Source organism: Anopheles funestus, chromosome 2RL (assembly GCF_943734845.2).
Source record: "Anopheles funestus chromosome 2RL, idAnoFuneDA-416_04, whole genome shotgun sequence".
In the NCBI taxonomy this organism is placed as follows: Eukaryota; Metazoa; Arthropoda; class Insecta; order Diptera; family Culicidae; genus Anopheles; species Anopheles funestus.
The window spans coordinates 40,258,006-40,273,974 of NC_064598.1; the positions used below are offsets into that span (position 1 = coordinate 40,258,006).

Below are 15,969 nucleotides of genomic sequence, written 5' to 3' on the forward strand. Positions count from 1 at the left end.
AGTCCTTGCTGCGGGGGAATGGTCCGATTGGGTCCTACCGTGTGTCCCCAGATGGAATGTAAACTTTAAAGTTAATTATTAACAAAATAGCCTTTACAACGGGGATATTTTTTATTGCTACTTTAGCGTGTGTAACACAACCTTATTCCTTTTTCTACGCAAGGATAACGATGATTCAACTGTCTTTGCAGTTCATTGTATCCTTTAAGACTTTTTAAACCAAGTATCATGTTTAACACAATTTTTCTTATAATGGACTGGTGTTACACACGCTAAAATACGGAACATTTCCTTTAAGCAATATTGCTGCGCTAGTCTAGCCTTGTTAGTAAACAATTACTATCACGCTTGACCATGCGATATGCTTGTTGCTCTGCACGTTATTAAGTGTTGATTGTTACTTGTCACACTGTACACTTTTCCCAAATGCTGCCTCTGGCGGAAACTACACAGAACTTTCTTTGCGAAATGAGCGACACAGAACAAATCGGGGGGTTTTGTGTGTTTATGTACGTTTCTGTGTTATATTAACGATTTTCTTCTCTGCTGGAAATTTGGAACTTCTTATACAACACAAACAGTTCACTGCTTCCTACATCTATCCCAATGTGCCGTCCTCCTTATACTCGATTCACTCTCTTTTCACCCTCTTTTTGATTCACTGACAATATTATACTGTAACACACAGCAATACACACAATATTTCTGCACCTTTTCTCTCTGTAGTGTAGCGTTGCTGTTAATGAATGGTGGTGGACCAGTTTGTTGTTAAACAGTCCTACTGCTGCTCGGCGTGAAAATTAGATCGGATGTTGGGTCCGCCGTGCAGATCAGATGGCGTCGATAGCATCGCCCTCTTCTGATGAACTGTAATCGTCGCCGAACTCGATGTCGTCATCCATGTCGTTCTCGACGAATGTCACCGTTTCGTTGATGCGCACCGATTCTGGGAACTCGCCGTACGTCTTCAAATTTCGGGCCTCGTCCGGGGTGTATTTAAGAATAACGTCCGCCTTTGAATCCTGGTAGTCTCGCAGACCGATCAAAATGATGTCGCCCTGGTTGATCCAAACCTTCGAAATGTAAACAGAGTGCAGAAACACACACAGGCACGAGAAATTAGTAGTCACACTCGCTCCATTACACACGTATGCAATCAGTGTGCTGTGGTGAATGCTTGCTTGACCTGCATTTCATTTGGCAATCGTTAAGACAATGCGCAAATACTGCATTCCCCTCCCTTTGCTTGAAACTAGGGGATAACGTTCCATTGCATGTGGAATATTCCCGATCTAGCACACGTTTCGATTGCTCATCAGCATGATGATGTTTTCCGCGCACTCTCGCAACTCTTTGTCTGTACAACAAAACATACAACACAGCACCAACTTCCGGATTCGCCAAGGGCTTACCTTTTTTCGCAGTTTGCCACGGATGTGACAGAGCCGTTTCACACCATCGAAGCACATTGCCTCCAGTCTGCCGTTGCCCAACATTTTTGTGACCTGTGCATATTCCTGTTCATCCTCCTTGAAGATCAATTCGCGCTTCTCGGACTCGTTCTCATTCTTACCCCTACGACGGTTTTTACCTCCCTTTCCCTTGTTCTTCGGCATGGTTACCGAGCGATGTGGCTGGTAATCGTTTCACACAAACGTACTGCTGAAACAGAGATAGTATACGAGAAAGATTTGCACGTCGATACTTGAAGCGTGGGAATACTGGTGAAATTTTTGCACGAAAAAATAAGCAAATAGCTAGTTACCCGAGTGCTGCCGTCACAGCGTGGATGAACGAAAAGAACTTCGTAGCTTCTTCTTTTTCTTTTGTAACATCCTACAAGGTTGCTACACAGCACAGAACGTCATGTATGAAAGCCATTTTTCGTTCCACCATGATGGATTTCACCATGACAGTTTGTTGCTTTTCAAATGGAAAATATTTGACTGTTGCTTTATTCGTGATCGTTGTTTTTTTTATAGATTTTGAGACAAGACAACGTGTGTAAATGTTATAATCAGTAACACAAAAACTAAATCAAACTACGTACTCACATCCAGTGATTAAAACTTGAACAAATCTAAACAAATCATACCAGTGACAGTGTAGCGGTTTGATGTGCAATGTGCGCTTTATTATTTTTCCGGTAATAAAGGCAATGCACCTGAAATGCGCGTCATGCAAAACGACCAAAATGTGTTTGCATACCTATGCAGTGTTTAAAAATGCAGTCCACGTGTCAAACGATACAGAAAGGTGAATTATCGATCAAAATAACCAAATGAAGCAACCTGTGGTGCAGCGAGTATTTTTGCTTTTGGCAGGAATTTAGAAAGGAAAATAAAACTATGTCAAAATTGTCGTCTTCACAACACCAGAAGGGTTGCAATCTTTGCGTGAAAACTAAGTTTCCACAAATTCTCAAAGCGATTGCTTCAGTATCGTTAACTTTATATACACTATTTCTTGCTTTTTAAGCATCAAGGTGTTCGCATTTCACGCAGTGCGCAGTGTGTCGACGACACCGAAGAAACGAAAGGTCATTTGAGGATCGGTCACCACAGCTGTAGCGAAACGTAGATATAAGCAAACGTAGAATTTCAACGACACAGCTTCGTGTGTTTACCTGCAACCTTTTAGTGCCGTATACAGTAAATCCTGCGGCTCCTATAATACCGTACACTCCGTAGAGTGGTCCTCTGAAAGTGGATTCAGCTTATGTAAGGCATATTATTTGTTTGCGATTTGTTGTTGTTTACATCCCGCTCGTGATGTCAGCATGATGAAGTAAAAATCGTAATCCTTTTGCTTTCGCTTCCAGGATGTGCCCATTGCCACGAATGCACCAGAAACGGTTTGGTTGTTAAACGCACGTTAGGGGGATCGCTAATCGTGCCGCGTTACCCTGGCAACATCAATTGTATTGAGGGGAAATGTTGCCGTTTCTGGACGAGACTGACGAGTTGTTCAACTATTGGATCCTACGGGTCTTGGTGCTGATCGTTATCTATCTTGCTTGGCGCTCAACTTACGTGCGGGAAGATCGCCCGAATGCAGCAGTGCTCGTGATTGAAAACAATTTAGGGCGTTTGAATAGCATCCAACCACATAGCGTAACGACGATTATACGTAAGTGGGCAGTAAAATCACGATTAATATTGAACTTGTACGCTAACCGCAAACGTTTTTTTGTTGTTGCAATTGTATGTAGTGCGCAGCTCTTCGCAGCAGTCCAATATATCGAATGTAACAGAAACCGAGGAGCTTGATTTGGAAAACGACAGCATAGCTTCCTCGATTGATAACATTACACAGTCCATCCTAACGGAAGCTTCAGAATCAGCTACAGGGCTTGATCTAAGTGACACGGAAGGTTATCCGGGTGTTGTCAGTGCTCCCGTTGTCGACACATTTAACGATCCCGGACCGGAAGAAATCATTCGACAGATGGATGCCGCAGAACCCGAACCTATCTCAAACGCGCAAACCGATCCGTTAGCCGAATCGACTGGATTGCGGCAAAGGTTAAATGTTGCTAGTACCAACGCCGCCCAGTTACAGGGAGAAACTTCCTCTGACCATGTTGCTAGCAGTACTGCAAATACCGCGTCATCGGGCAGCAGCTTACCGGAACCTCCTTTGCCCACCAAACCGATTAGGATCAAGCTGAAGTATTTGAATGACGATTCTAAGCTTGTAGAAGGCAACTTGAACGAGGGCATTGGTGAATTTAAGCGACGAAACTTTACCCTTGAACTGGCTGCCCATAAACTCGTCCGATTAGTATTCAACGGGCACGTGTTGCAACCTGACAGCAAGACGCTCGCTGCTTGCGGTTTGTTCGATAACTGTGTCGTTCACTGTCTGATTCACAATCAGAAATCGGCTCTCAATGGCATTAGTGCGGATCGTCCTTTGGAAGGATCGATAGGCGATAATCAAAACCAAGCACACGGTCCGGCTAGTGGGCTACCGAATGGGGACGGTATAGACACGGATGGGGCAAATGATCGCCGTGGCGCCGATACGGATAACAATCGTTCCGGCACACGTTACGGGACGTACTTCATTTACATCGGTACGTTAGCAGTCACTGCGGTCATATTGTATGGATGGTACTGTCGCTTTCATTACGGCCATTTGTTTAACTTGAATTCCACCATCGGACTTATCGTGACCACCACTACGTTCCTGATTATGATGCCGACCATTATTCTCGCTGATAGTAATACACCAAATTGAATGTCGTGCATGGAAAGCGTAAATTACAAATTCAAAAAGAAAACAAGAACCCCCGGCCGTTGCCCAACATATTCGTTTCCTACGCAAATAGTGCACCTTTGCTTGCAACCGATCGCATCGTATGCAAGCTATCGTACTGGTCGCTAGTGACCAACAAAATCATGTTTATTTATCAATTATCTATCTTGTTTGATATCTCTAAACGCTCCTTGTTTTGTACATAATGTGATCCAATAAAAGGTAACCCAAACACGAACGTAATCAAAAGTAAAACCCCGGCACAGGTGTGGCAGCTGTTTTATGTGTGGTGGTAAAGAATGCAGAATTACAACTGTCTTTTTCAATTTTAAAAAATTGATCTGATGTGCTATCGCTTTTGTTTTTTTTATGTCTTAAAACGAATGTAATCTAGGTACCATTGTACACTGCAACCGGGTGCTAAATATTCGATCGTATGTAAGCATATACCTACATACATCACAAATACTGTGCAGAAAATGCGCCTCCTCTGATTCAGTTAATGTGGATGACGTCACCAGTGTTTCCCCCATATCTCCCTTTTCGTTGTTTAGCATTCTGTCAGTACAAATGTTTATCAAAATATCAAACGCCGTACATTCGCGACTGATCCGAGTGCATATTAGCAACCTCCGCAGTAAAGTTCCTAACTTTAGAACGTGCACACGATTCCAACGATGGGACATGACAAAATGAGCTCACCAATCGAATTACGTGAATTGCGAAACGCGTTCGACAGATTTTCGGTGTGGATTCTTTCCCGGTACGTATTTACCTTTGATGAAATGGCCATCACTTGTTCATAATTTAATTCAAAAATTATGTTAACCTCTTTTCAGCTATGTGACCAAGCCAAATGCTAGCGTGAATTTTGTGCACGGTAAAAACGTTCATCATAATTTGAACAACTACATGCTAGCACTAATATCCGATAAGGACAATAATATGTTGCAGCTGGTGCTGCTAGAATTTCACCTAACTAAAACTCAATTCGAATCAGTAACGAAGAATGCACGAGAGCAAGAAATCGCCCAAATGGTACGTTTTTGGAAGGTGCCACCGGAATACTCGATCCAGCATTATCTGTACATTGCTAACGAATTGCCAGCTTTGGAGTTGGAACAAATCCATGGTTTTACCCAGTTGAAATCAAGTGATTTACTTTTGCTTGACTTATCGATGATATCAACCAACGCCCTTTGCCTGATAAGTGCCGCCCGGGAACAGTGTAATGCGAGACACAAAAACGTGTATGCAATTGAGTTGGATAATGGACAAACGATTCGTGAAATGATACAATTACTGTCTAAATCGATTGCGAGGAAGTCTCTAGTACCATCGTTACCAGAGAAGGCACTTTATACTGTTAATGCACAACCTGTAAATGGAATCAAACTGGAAGATCTATCAGCCCTACTGGAAGCGAACGAAGGCCCTGCACCGCTGGGACTTTTTCTGGTTAGACAAGCTAATGTGAAAACTATCACACTGTACGTTAAACAGGGTTGCGTTGATCGGTTGGAAAATGTAACCCCAGATACCTGGTTCCTGGTAAGTGAAGTAATTCCTTTCGAGACCCCATTCCCAGATCACGCAACCATTCATGAGGTAGCTTACGTGAAGGATTACGGGATAGTATTTTGGTTACGCAGCCGAGGACCGCACACATCGGTTGGGAAACACTTTACGATCAGCTGTTGGAATGAGTACGATTCGGTTCCGCCAGCTCCAGGTTCGGTGAACGTGCTAGTGTCTAATGTATCCGATGGGAGTACTACTTATCTGCAACGTGTTGCTGCCACCGCTAGGCACGCTGATCCTTTTCAATTGATCGTGCAAGTAGAAGCAATTGATGCGGTGAAAGTTTTACAACAACCTGATACAACCTTGCTCGACCAGCTGTGTTCCCTTGCTGGTGTTCGAAGCGATGAAGAACGGGACATGGTAGCTACCGTACCACTGGTACTGCTTATCGATCACGCCATTACGGATAATGGTTCCGATTTTATAGCCAAAACGTTGGTACAATTTTTAAACGCGATAGATGCCGATAGCATTCGTCAACGTATGACAATCTGGATCGTAGGTGATGATCTTTTATGGACACAAGTCGCTACCAGTTGCAAACATGTAGCCATAAAGCATTCTATGCCAAAGCTGGAGGAAGAGCAGTGGAAGGAATGTTTATCCCGAATGGTAGAAAAAAGTAACGAGGATATGACATCACTCACGGAAGCTATCATTTCAAGTAACAGCCAAAAGATGGGACCTGATCTATTTGGCAATTTGTTTATACTTACTGTTCTGGCGGAAGCTGTTAATGATAACGTCGATAGCGAAGAGCACGGCAAACGATCGTATTGGTGGATCGATGCAATGGAACGATATATTTGGAAACGAATCGCACCACCAGAAAGCAAGGAATTGGAAGAGCTCGAGCGGTGTTGTTACGAGCGTGTATGTATCGACACCACTGATCATACGAAACATTTTTCAATCCGCAGTCCTATAAAACATCGAACGGTTCAAATGCTTATGGCAGCAAAATATCTTGCAAAACATGCGCATTTAATCAACCACGAAAACTATCGCCGTATCGGGTACGATTTAATCGATCTTTTACTGTTCCGACACAGCTCGGTAGCTATAGCAGTACTTCACCATGATGTAGAAACAGTACGCCACGCCGCACCAGAAGAGTTACGATCGATTTCCGATTGCCTGCAGCGGAACTTACTGCATGTTGTCCACAATTCTAAAGAAATTGCAGATATTTTACTTTCTGCAGGAATTTCCTTGGACCAACAATGTGATGCTCAGCTAAATAATTGGACACCACTACAAGTGGCCCTTGATCGTAGTGATTGGCCGTTCGTTAATCAGCTGTTACTAAAAGGGGCTAAGCTATCAAGCAACGAAAAAAACCTTCACTGTATGCCGTTATCCAAACTAGCCGAAGTATTTTGCGACTGTATTTCCGACAACTGCACAGCACTAATCGAGTGGATTTTGGAAAATCGTCCCGATTACCAAATAAATCAAAGAAATATCTACACCTTATCAGTGTACGAGGAGTTTGATAAGGATCTGCTCTTTCGTCTGCTGAAACTTGCCCAAGAGCAAGGATTGCCCACCAGAGAACCACCGTTTCGATACATCTTTGATAACAGTGCGCTAGACAATGCTGTTGAGGACGATCGTATTGAGCTGGCCATGTTTCTTGTTCAGCGACTTAATTTTGAGCCAACCAACGAGTTTCTCGAACTGCGAGCTCAGTATGAGCAAAATCCACAGTTAAAGGAATACAAAAAAATGTTTGAATATTGTAAAGCCGGCGAGTTAGCTAAAGTGCGTATTATGATTGATGATGAAGGGCTCGATCCACAGTACAAGTACGACGGTAGTAACCTATTCATTCAAGCAGCTTCAAGCGGAAATCTTGAGCTAGTACGCTATCTCTTCGAGGCGCATGGTTTTAATGAACAGTTAGATGATTGCGATGATCTTGGATGTTCCGCAATATCTCAAGCATTGATTGAAGGACATCAAGCGATCGTACAGTTCTTATTAGACAATAATGCCACTGTTAAACCGTCCTGGATAAATAATTGCCCGAACCAACTGCCAGACGATGCCGTTGAAGTTGATACAGAGGATTTCTTGTCGCTTATCAACTGTCGTAGAGAAAAACTGGAACGATTAACCGTCAATTACGGTCGTTATGAACATGGAGAACTGTTGCTGCATTGCTACATCAGATACGCCGACGAACCGGATGAAGATACGTTCCAGTTTTTACTATCCCAGTACGACAATGTGGACGTACGAACAGATGTAACATCCGACCAACGGTTAGGAGAAACGCCTTTACATATCGCTTTGCAGAATGGTAACAAAACTTGCAGAGAAATATTGCTAAAAGCGGGCGCAAATGTCCATGCGAAATCGCTTCAGCATGAACTGACATCGTTACACTATGCCATCATGGGCAGCGCCGATAAATCACTCATACAACGACTGATCGAGGTGTATGATTTTGATGTAAATGTCCGCGATGCACGGGGTCGTACGATTAGTTTCTACATGCCTTTAAACATAGACTTGTATCGTTGGTTAATTGATGAGTATCAGTTCGATCCGTGTGCACGCGATAACAATGGTCAAACCGTACTGCATCATCGAGTGATTAGAAACAGCTTTTTTGCCCGTGCTGAAATTGAATATCTTCTCAAGATGCCGGAATTCTTCCAATCGAGTACGGATAAACGTGGTCGGTTCCCTTTACATTATGCAGTGGAGGCAAACAATTTGTCTATTGTACGATTGCTCGCCAAATATCATCCAGACCTTCACAATATTCCAGACTGTGACGGTCTCACTGCCTTACAAATCGCTCACAACTTAAAATATTCCACAATCTGTGATTTTTTTTCAAAGCTTAACGAATGAAAACTGTAACCGCGTTGGTTAGGGTATGATATTGCAGTAAAATTTATTGTACAAAAATATATGTATGTTCTTAAAGCACATTATAACTGAATTTTTAATTGATCATGTTCTGCACATCCGACAGCACACAGCACAGCACAATAAACAAGACAATAATATTGCAAAACAAACACAACCTATGGGGTTTCAGTGGAGGTATGTTAAGCAATAGAAATAGGTACTTCCAATATTGCCCTTGAAACATAGTCTTGCTAGAGAGAATTGCGTAGATCTAAGAAGTGGGGGAGTAAATATTTGTTATAGCTAGAAGAACTTGGCTAGCTCTTTGTAGGATTGAATATTTCGAGCCCTACGCTATGTCGAATGTGCACGGGTACATGTGTGTGTGTATTTTTTTGCATTCTTATCCACGCTAAACCACACGGAAAACAATTAAATATATTTAATTAAAATTCCACCTCGAGATAACAACACAGGAACCATTCTCAAATGTCCCTTTGCCGGCGGAATAGAGATCAGTTCGGTTGATTAGGATGCGGTGCGGCTATTACCGGCTGCAAAGGAGCGGCAACTGCAGCCGCCCCCAGTACTGCGGGGCCCTGCAATGGGGCTTGTTGTGGGCCACCAATTGTAGCTGCAGCCGATTGATTCAAAAACGCTACATTGAAAGGTTTCAGCCTTCCCATAGCGTTAGGTTCAATGCTGCCCGAAAATGCCGATGGGCACGGCGACATACAGGGGGTCGAGCAATGGCTGTTACTTAGGTCACACTGATCTAGTTCCCGGATCAACTCGTCGGCCGTTGGCCCTCCGATACAACGCTTCGGTTGATCCTTCTTTTTCGATATTTCTAGTGCGGTGGTGAGATCCCACATTTGTATTGCACCGTTGCAGTGTCCAGACAAGATGAATCGGCGCGGTCTGGATCCCATCCGTGATCCTTCACATTCGTGCACGCAAAACGACGTGATCGTGGTACCGTCGACGGACCGTATCAGACAAATGCGTTCACCGTTTGAGGCAAGCCGAACATACAGTTGGTCCGTATCGGGAACGACCTTTTGGACAAATATCTGCTCATCGTCTTGCTCTCCGAATGGACCGAAATCGTTCCCTGCCGAATAGCTAAATGTTGAATCGACGGCTTCCAATGACACGATCTGCACAATACAAAGGAGTATAATTATTTAGAGAACGCAATTCATCTTACACCGCGTGGGACAATTTACCTTAAACGATGCTTCGGGTGTCGAACCAGGCTGGGTGGAGATCATACCTCGAAACCGTGGTACCTGCCACGTTCGCACGTGGTTGTATTCGCTGCATACCGAAATTAAAAACTTTTCTGATAGTGTCACCTTCGTTACCGGGCTCTGATGCACAGTGAACGTTTGAAACAATTGCGGCCCATGACCGACCGTTTCCGGATGCTGCACGATGACACGCACCGATCCGGATCGTGTACCGTACGCAATTTCAATCCAGTTTCCCGACAGGCCTAACGCAGCATTCGCGGATGGATAAAGATGGAAATCAATATTAAGATATGCAAGGAATGGTACAAAAGCATTTGTTGCAAGTATAAAAGAGCGCGACGAAATAAGTAAAAAACAATATCACACGATTGAAACATACAAAGATGATGAAATGTTTGGCCGAACGAGATTTTTTTCTTCTAAATACACCTATACCTCGATTTATGTTTGTAATGTACGGTTCTAAAGAAAACGATTCAGAGTCGGTTGTTCAACAATGTTACGATTACAGCTTGTGAAGCCAACCTTCGAACGAGGATAAGTGTAGTTTGATAATTTGTCTATGAAATGATGCAACTCGAATCGGTTAGAAAGGGGTTTTTATTACCAACAAATCTAAAACCACCACCAACAATTCACCCCCCGGGAACGAAATGGAAATCATACTCATTTATTACATCGAACATTGAACAATAGCTTGAAATTATAATGCAACACAGAAGTACGAAACACGCTTAACAACATTCGCGCATGCTGGTGGATGTGGATGTGATGGATGAGGCCAACGAAACCGATTGGATATCTGGGAGCGCATGGGAGCGCCCAAAACAAAACAAAAAAAAAACCAACGAAGAATGATCAAAAACAAAGGAAAACATACAACAACAACAACAAAAAGCGGTGTGGTCCGTCTCTTGCTTTCTTCCATTCGCAAAAACAGTTTACCTTCCTTCACACGATCCGCGGCTATCAAACCGAAACCATAAGAAATGAGATCAAACAATTGCCAAAAATCACGCACAAGTCACGGCGAAATAGGAAGGGAAATAGAGAAAGAGAAAAAGAGTGAGATATAACAGAAAACATATTAAGTTTGCAAAACATTACGCTTGTGCCCTAAATGAGCGCACAAATCGTTTGTTTTCTGCACTTTACTTTCAACAAAACGACCGTCCGGCAGATCACCGATGATAGCACAACGATCTGGTTGCTGGTGTTTCATTTTGTGTGTTCGCAATTTGTTTAAACTATCAAACACAAAACAAAAACTTAAAACAAAATAAACGAAACAAAGCAATTTTAGGTACAAACAAGGGAGAAATGAATGCAAGGACAAAAGTTAGGAATATAAGTAACAAAAAAAAGACACATGCATGCCTTTTTGCCTGTGACATTGTGTAGAGTAGACATGTTCGTGTAGATGTGATTTTCCGGTGCCAACGAATCTGAACGAATAATGCTCAACGTGGTGGCGTGGTGGTGGCAGAGATGAAGGTGTTAACATTGTGAGTAATCGTGCATATTATATGGCGTGTGTTTCGAATTACAGCGTGATCGAAGGATTCGAACATAAAAGGCAGGAAGGCACAGTAGCGTTACAGATAGGACACGAATGTGTAAAACAGATCGCTAATCCAATGTACAATACGTTGGTGCGTATGATGAAGTTCGATGCACACAATTAAATGAATGTGGACGATTGAAAGAGGTACGTACTTGTCGTTTTCGGTGTTAGGTATACCGATATAGCGGTAATGTGATCGTTCGATGGATCCTTGTAAAGTTCCGTCACGAGCAAATCGTTGTCTTTCATACGCAATGGAAACTTTTGCATATCTGAAATGGCAATAAGTGATATTAGTCTACCGCACACACTACACCCAGCGCCGTATGCTAACCGATGTAGTAGATAGATCCGTTGTTGCATCCCAACAGCAGGAAGGAACCCGCGGTATCGAAGGAAAGTATCGGTACGAGATCCTGTATCTGCCAGTGCTGCGTCATCGCGTGCCATACGCCAATCTTTCCCGACGACGACAGGGCTACCAGCTGACTGCCGATGAAGAAAAGATACTCGACGCGCACGTGCAAATTAAATGTACCGACCTCGGCCTTGCTACCATCTTCCGAGATTCCCCACAGTCGAATTTGACTGCCGTACGAGATTGCTACCATCTTGCTGTGCGACTGTTCGCCCGCGGAAGTGGCCAAATTCATCTTCGCATTGATCGCGATCCGCTCGATCGTGGTTTCGATGTACGGCGAAATAAAAATCTGCTGCCAGCCGGAGTAATCTTTCAGCCGATAGCACGTTACAAAATGTGCATACGCGACGGAGATCCAGTTGTGGTGCGCCTTGATAATTTGCACTCTCATAGGATCGGCCCAGCCGGTACCGGTTGTTCCAGGTCCGAACAGCAGACCCACCTCGTTACGAATGTATTTGTTCAGATCGACGGACGAGTTGCGAGAGTGGCGCATCATGTCGAGAGATGCCGTGCGCGAATGGCCTGGCATCCACTGGGAATTCCCACGGTTACCATTGCCACTGTAGGAAACACGCAGATCCCAGGACGAGTTACGCGAATGGCCTGCATGCCGGGATGTGTTGCTTCCACCGCTGCCTGTTCCACTGGCTGTCCCGGTTAACCCAACATTGCCACCATTTCCATTGCCGTTACCAACACCACTACCACCGCCAGATGAACCTGGTGCGCCTTGAGAAAGCTCCGGGACTCGTACCATTGATCCGGGACGAGGATTAGTTTGACATATCCCAGCAGGAGCAGTCGAAGCGGACAATGTGGGATTATGTTGCGGAGCTATTGGGTTTGAATTTGACGAAGATAGCAAAGGCTGTTGTTGTTGCCTTTGTTGACTGTTCGAAGGACCCGGAACAGGTTCCTGCTTGTGGTGTGTTGACGAGTTAGTGGAGGTGAACGAGCTTATAGTGCCAGTACCGGCACTTATCGAGCTGCCCGATGAACCTGACGATCCGATGGGAATTTCTTGAATAGGAATATCTACCGAGGAGTGGAAAAGTATGTTTTAGTCCATAAGCCGCCAACAGGAATCACAATACTCTACTTACTTGGAGCGGGTAGATAACCGTAGAAAAGAACATCCCCGCAACTGGACTGATCCATCTCTTCGCACAGCATTAGCCGTTTGATGAGTGGAGCAATGTTATAAAATTCGGCCTCATGGCGGAGTACACGAATATCGACCGATTTGATATCTATTTCCTTTGTCCGCAGATAGTTCAACACTAAACTAAACAGCTTTGGATCACGGTCAATGAAAATAGCATCCGTTTCATCTCGCAAGCTGCATAATGAAGAAAAGGTATGATTCGTATCACTTTAAGCTCTTGGTTGGTTATTGAAGCTCCCCAACTCACCTTGATATGCGCCCATTTAGAAGGGAGGTAAAGAAGGTATCTGGAACCCATGTTAGGGTTTGTCTTGAAGTCGAAAATCTCGTGCCACCAACGTTCAGATGTACAATATCGCCAACATTGTTCGTGTAGGCCATTTCCACCAACGACGATGTGCTTTCTTTTTTCTTTCCCAATCGATCGGAATGTAAACCTAGCTTTGGTGCACCGACACCGTTTTTCTTTCCTTTGGTACCGATTTTCACTTCACTTTGCACAGCACAACACCAGTACCGCGTGTACCAATTCCTCAATCTCAAATCACATTGCCTACCTTTTAGTCCTGTTACAACATAACCTTAACGAACACTTTTTTCACCATTCTTCTGCGTGACAAACTTTCTACGTATACGAAATTTTCACAACAAAAAGAGAATGAACATTATTGTCACAACAACATAATGTTTGCTGATGGCAGAGCACAAACGTCTGTCAGTTGAATGACATTCAACGCGTTTTGTGTCTCGTGTTGAGGAACGTTAGTTCGTACCATTGTGATTTATGCTATGAATGCAGATTTATGTATCAAATCTTTCTTTTAAAAATTTAATGGAAATTGAATAGAATAACGAATGTGTGCCAAATATGTTCTATGCGGACAATACGATTGTGGGTGCTACTTTCGAATGGATGAGGTGCTGAATTAACCCTTGAAGATGTTGACGGTGTGCTGTTTTGACAAATGCTTTGCGTTTATTATTGTTTTTCTTTGTTTATTAGCATTGCGTAGCATTTGTATCTGTGCATAAATTTTCCTTCCGCACCACAGGATCGGAGGGGTATTATTCAACTATTTTTTGCTCATTTTCTCCTCCCAACCCAACCTGTACAGCATACGCCTGTGCTGTGATATTCGTTTCGTGTAGCTTTCTAGACGAATGCCAAAGTGGAACAGCTGGTACCTCTTTTGCAGCGTTGGGATCTGTTCATGAGAATCTGGTCTGCCGGTATGGCAAGCGAGATAACAACGGAACAGAATCCAGACGGGAGTGATGCAGGAACTGTCTACCTTCCAGCCTTCGTATCAGTTGGGGCCTGTTTTGTAATATCCATAATTTATGTCGCTAGCTTATATGTGTGGAACTCAAAGCACGATCGGTAAGATGATGTGCCTGCTTGTTAACCCTTCGTAATAACGATACAGGACGATAAACCAACTATACTACCGTAATCATTCCGTTTTAGTGACCACCCATCAACAATAAAGAGGCGATTTTTTAGCGTGTTTGTGGTAATGCTCGTAGCTCCATTTTTCGTGTTAACCCTTACCAGTAAGGATGTGTTCCACAGTTACACAATGTGGCAGATCATGGGGTTCCGGAAGGAAGGATTATTTACCGCCACGTTCGTTCCATTGCTCCTCACGATGGTGCTGTTTCTTGGTCCGCTAAGCGTGCAGCTATCGAATGGCATCTGGCGCATCTATTCGGAACCGATGTACTGGATGAATGCTGTGCGGAATTTGGTATGGTTGCGGAATCACCTTGTCGCGCCACTCTCAGAAGAGTTTACCTTTCGTGCCTGTATGCTGCCCCTGCTACTGCAAACCTTTCGACCATCGATCGCCATGTTGATCACACCGCTTCTGTTCGGGTTGGCACATCTGCATCACATCAAGGAGCGGCTGCAGAATGGTCGTCCGATACGGGAGGTTCTGATTGTGTCGTTCTTTCAATTTTTTTACACCACCATCTTTGGCATCTATTCAGCACATTTGTTTGTGCGGTCGGGACATTTCGTCGCACCGTTTGTGGTGCATGCCTTCTGCAACCATATGGGATTTCCCGACGTTCAAGAGGTGCAATCGCAACCACACCGTAAAAAGTATCTTTTCATCGGTTTCTATGTGCTTGGGCTGGTGGGATGGATCGTTCTTTTACCTACCCTGACCACACCAAGCTGGTATACTAATAATCTTTTCTGGGCTTCTGAGCTGTAACTTGAAGACAGGATACCGTGCCATCGCGTAATCGCTGCATATGCCTATCTGTACCATTCTTACTGTACTATGTGTTCAATGTCTTGCTTTAGGATAACTTGTTCAACCGTGGTGTGACTAATTGTTAATTTATTTGTTTCAAGCCCGTATCCACATGAGTTATGTTTGTGTTATATGAATATGTTTTAAAGGCGAAAGTGTTTCAGAACTGTATGGTTGAAGTGATCCGTACTGAAATAGCTGATATAGTGAAATATACATCGACATCGTGAGGTATGCATTTAAAATGATGGATTATTGTGCATTACCGGCAACTGGTTTGCGAGGATATATGCTAATCAGGAGTTAGTCACAAACGGCCACGCAAGTGTACTTTAAATTTAATTACAAAAACCTTGCGCCTCACCTTATGGTAGTGATTTGTATTCGTAAATAAAGAACAATTAACTACTACAATTGTGCTTTGTTATGGTAAAACACTGAGTAATGTTTTGGTAAAAACATAATTTTTATAAACCTGAACTACAATTGAACTTTAGGATTCGGTTTGTATATTCTGCATGTGATCGTATGCTAATATCACCGCCATAAACATGTATTTTTGAAATTTTGGTAACCATGGCAACAAA

At 43.4% G+C, this 15,969-nt stretch overlaps 5 protein-coding genes across 7 annotated transcripts; 3 read left to right on the forward strand and 2 right to left on the reverse strand.

Moving 5' to 3' along the window:
* Positions 1 to 495: 495 nt before the first annotated feature.
* Positions 496 to 1,874, reverse strand: LOC125763322 (eukaryotic translation initiation factor 1A, X-chromosomal). Of its 2 annotated transcripts, none has more exons than XM_049426292.1 (3): positions 1,766 to 1,874; positions 1,413 to 1,659; positions 496 to 1,073 (listed from the first exon to the last, which is right to left on the reverse strand). In XM_049426292.1, the coding sequence occupies exons 2-3, from the start codon at positions 1,614 to 1,616 to the stop codon at positions 831 to 833; spliced, it is 447 nt and encodes a 148-aa protein (XP_049282249.1). In that variant the 5' UTR covers positions 1,617 to 1,659; positions 1,766 to 1,874; the 3' UTR covers positions 496 to 830. The 2 variants fall into 2 exon arrangements, with proteins under 2 accessions (XP_049282249.1, XP_049282248.1); XM_049426291.1 differs by having other exon boundaries at positions 1,413 to 1,662; positions 1,766 to 1,873.
* A 436-nt stretch (positions 1,875 to 2,310) lies between these two features.
* On the forward strand, positions 2,311 to 4,515 carry LOC125763317 (transmembrane and ubiquitin-like domain-containing protein 2). Its single transcript, XM_049426283.1, has 3 exons — positions 2,311 to 2,720; positions 2,822 to 3,129; positions 3,212 to 4,515. Exons 2-3 carry the CDS (start codon positions 2,934 to 2,936, stop codon positions 4,240 to 4,242), a joined length of 1,227 nt encoding a protein of 408 aa, XP_049282240.1. The 5' UTR covers positions 2,311 to 2,720; positions 2,822 to 2,933; the 3' UTR covers positions 4,243 to 4,515.
* A 99-nt stretch (positions 4,516 to 4,614) lies between these two features.
* Positions 4,615 to 8,742, forward strand: LOC125763309 (uncharacterized). Its single transcript, XM_049426258.1, has 2 exons — positions 4,615 to 5,023; positions 5,100 to 8,742. The coding sequence occupies exons 1-2, from the start codon at positions 4,938 to 4,940 to the stop codon at positions 8,707 to 8,709; spliced, it is 3,696 nt and encodes a 1,231-aa protein (XP_049282215.1). The 5' UTR covers positions 4,615 to 4,937; the 3' UTR covers positions 8,710 to 8,742.
* Positions 8,728 to 13,714, reverse strand: LOC125763312 (SH3KBP1-binding protein 1). 2 transcript variants are annotated; one of them, XM_049426276.1, is made up of 7 exons: positions 13,366 to 13,714; positions 13,057 to 13,292; positions 11,864 to 12,988; positions 11,682 to 11,801; positions 10,911 to 10,931; positions 9,939 to 10,207; positions 8,728 to 9,869 (listed from the first exon to the last, which is right to left on the reverse strand). In XM_049426276.1, exons 1-7 carry the CDS (start codon positions 13,497 to 13,499, stop codon positions 9,225 to 9,227), a joined length of 2,550 nt encoding a protein of 849 aa, XP_049282233.1. In that variant the 5' UTR covers positions 13,500 to 13,714; the 3' UTR covers positions 8,728 to 9,224. The 2 variants fall into 2 exon arrangements, with proteins under 2 accessions (XP_049282233.1, XP_049282234.1); XM_049426277.1 differs by lacking the exon at positions 10,911 to 10,931.
* Positions 13,715 to 13,931: 217 nt separating this feature from the next.
* LOC125763319 (CAAX prenyl protease 2) lies at positions 13,932 to 15,796 on the forward strand. The gene is made up of 2 exons (XM_049426286.1): positions 13,932 to 14,499; positions 14,587 to 15,796. Exons 1-2 carry the CDS (start codon positions 14,330 to 14,332, stop codon positions 15,338 to 15,340), a joined length of 924 nt encoding a protein of 307 aa, XP_049282243.1. The 5' UTR covers positions 13,932 to 14,329; the 3' UTR covers positions 15,341 to 15,796.
* Positions 15,797 to 15,969: the final 173 nt, after the last annotated feature.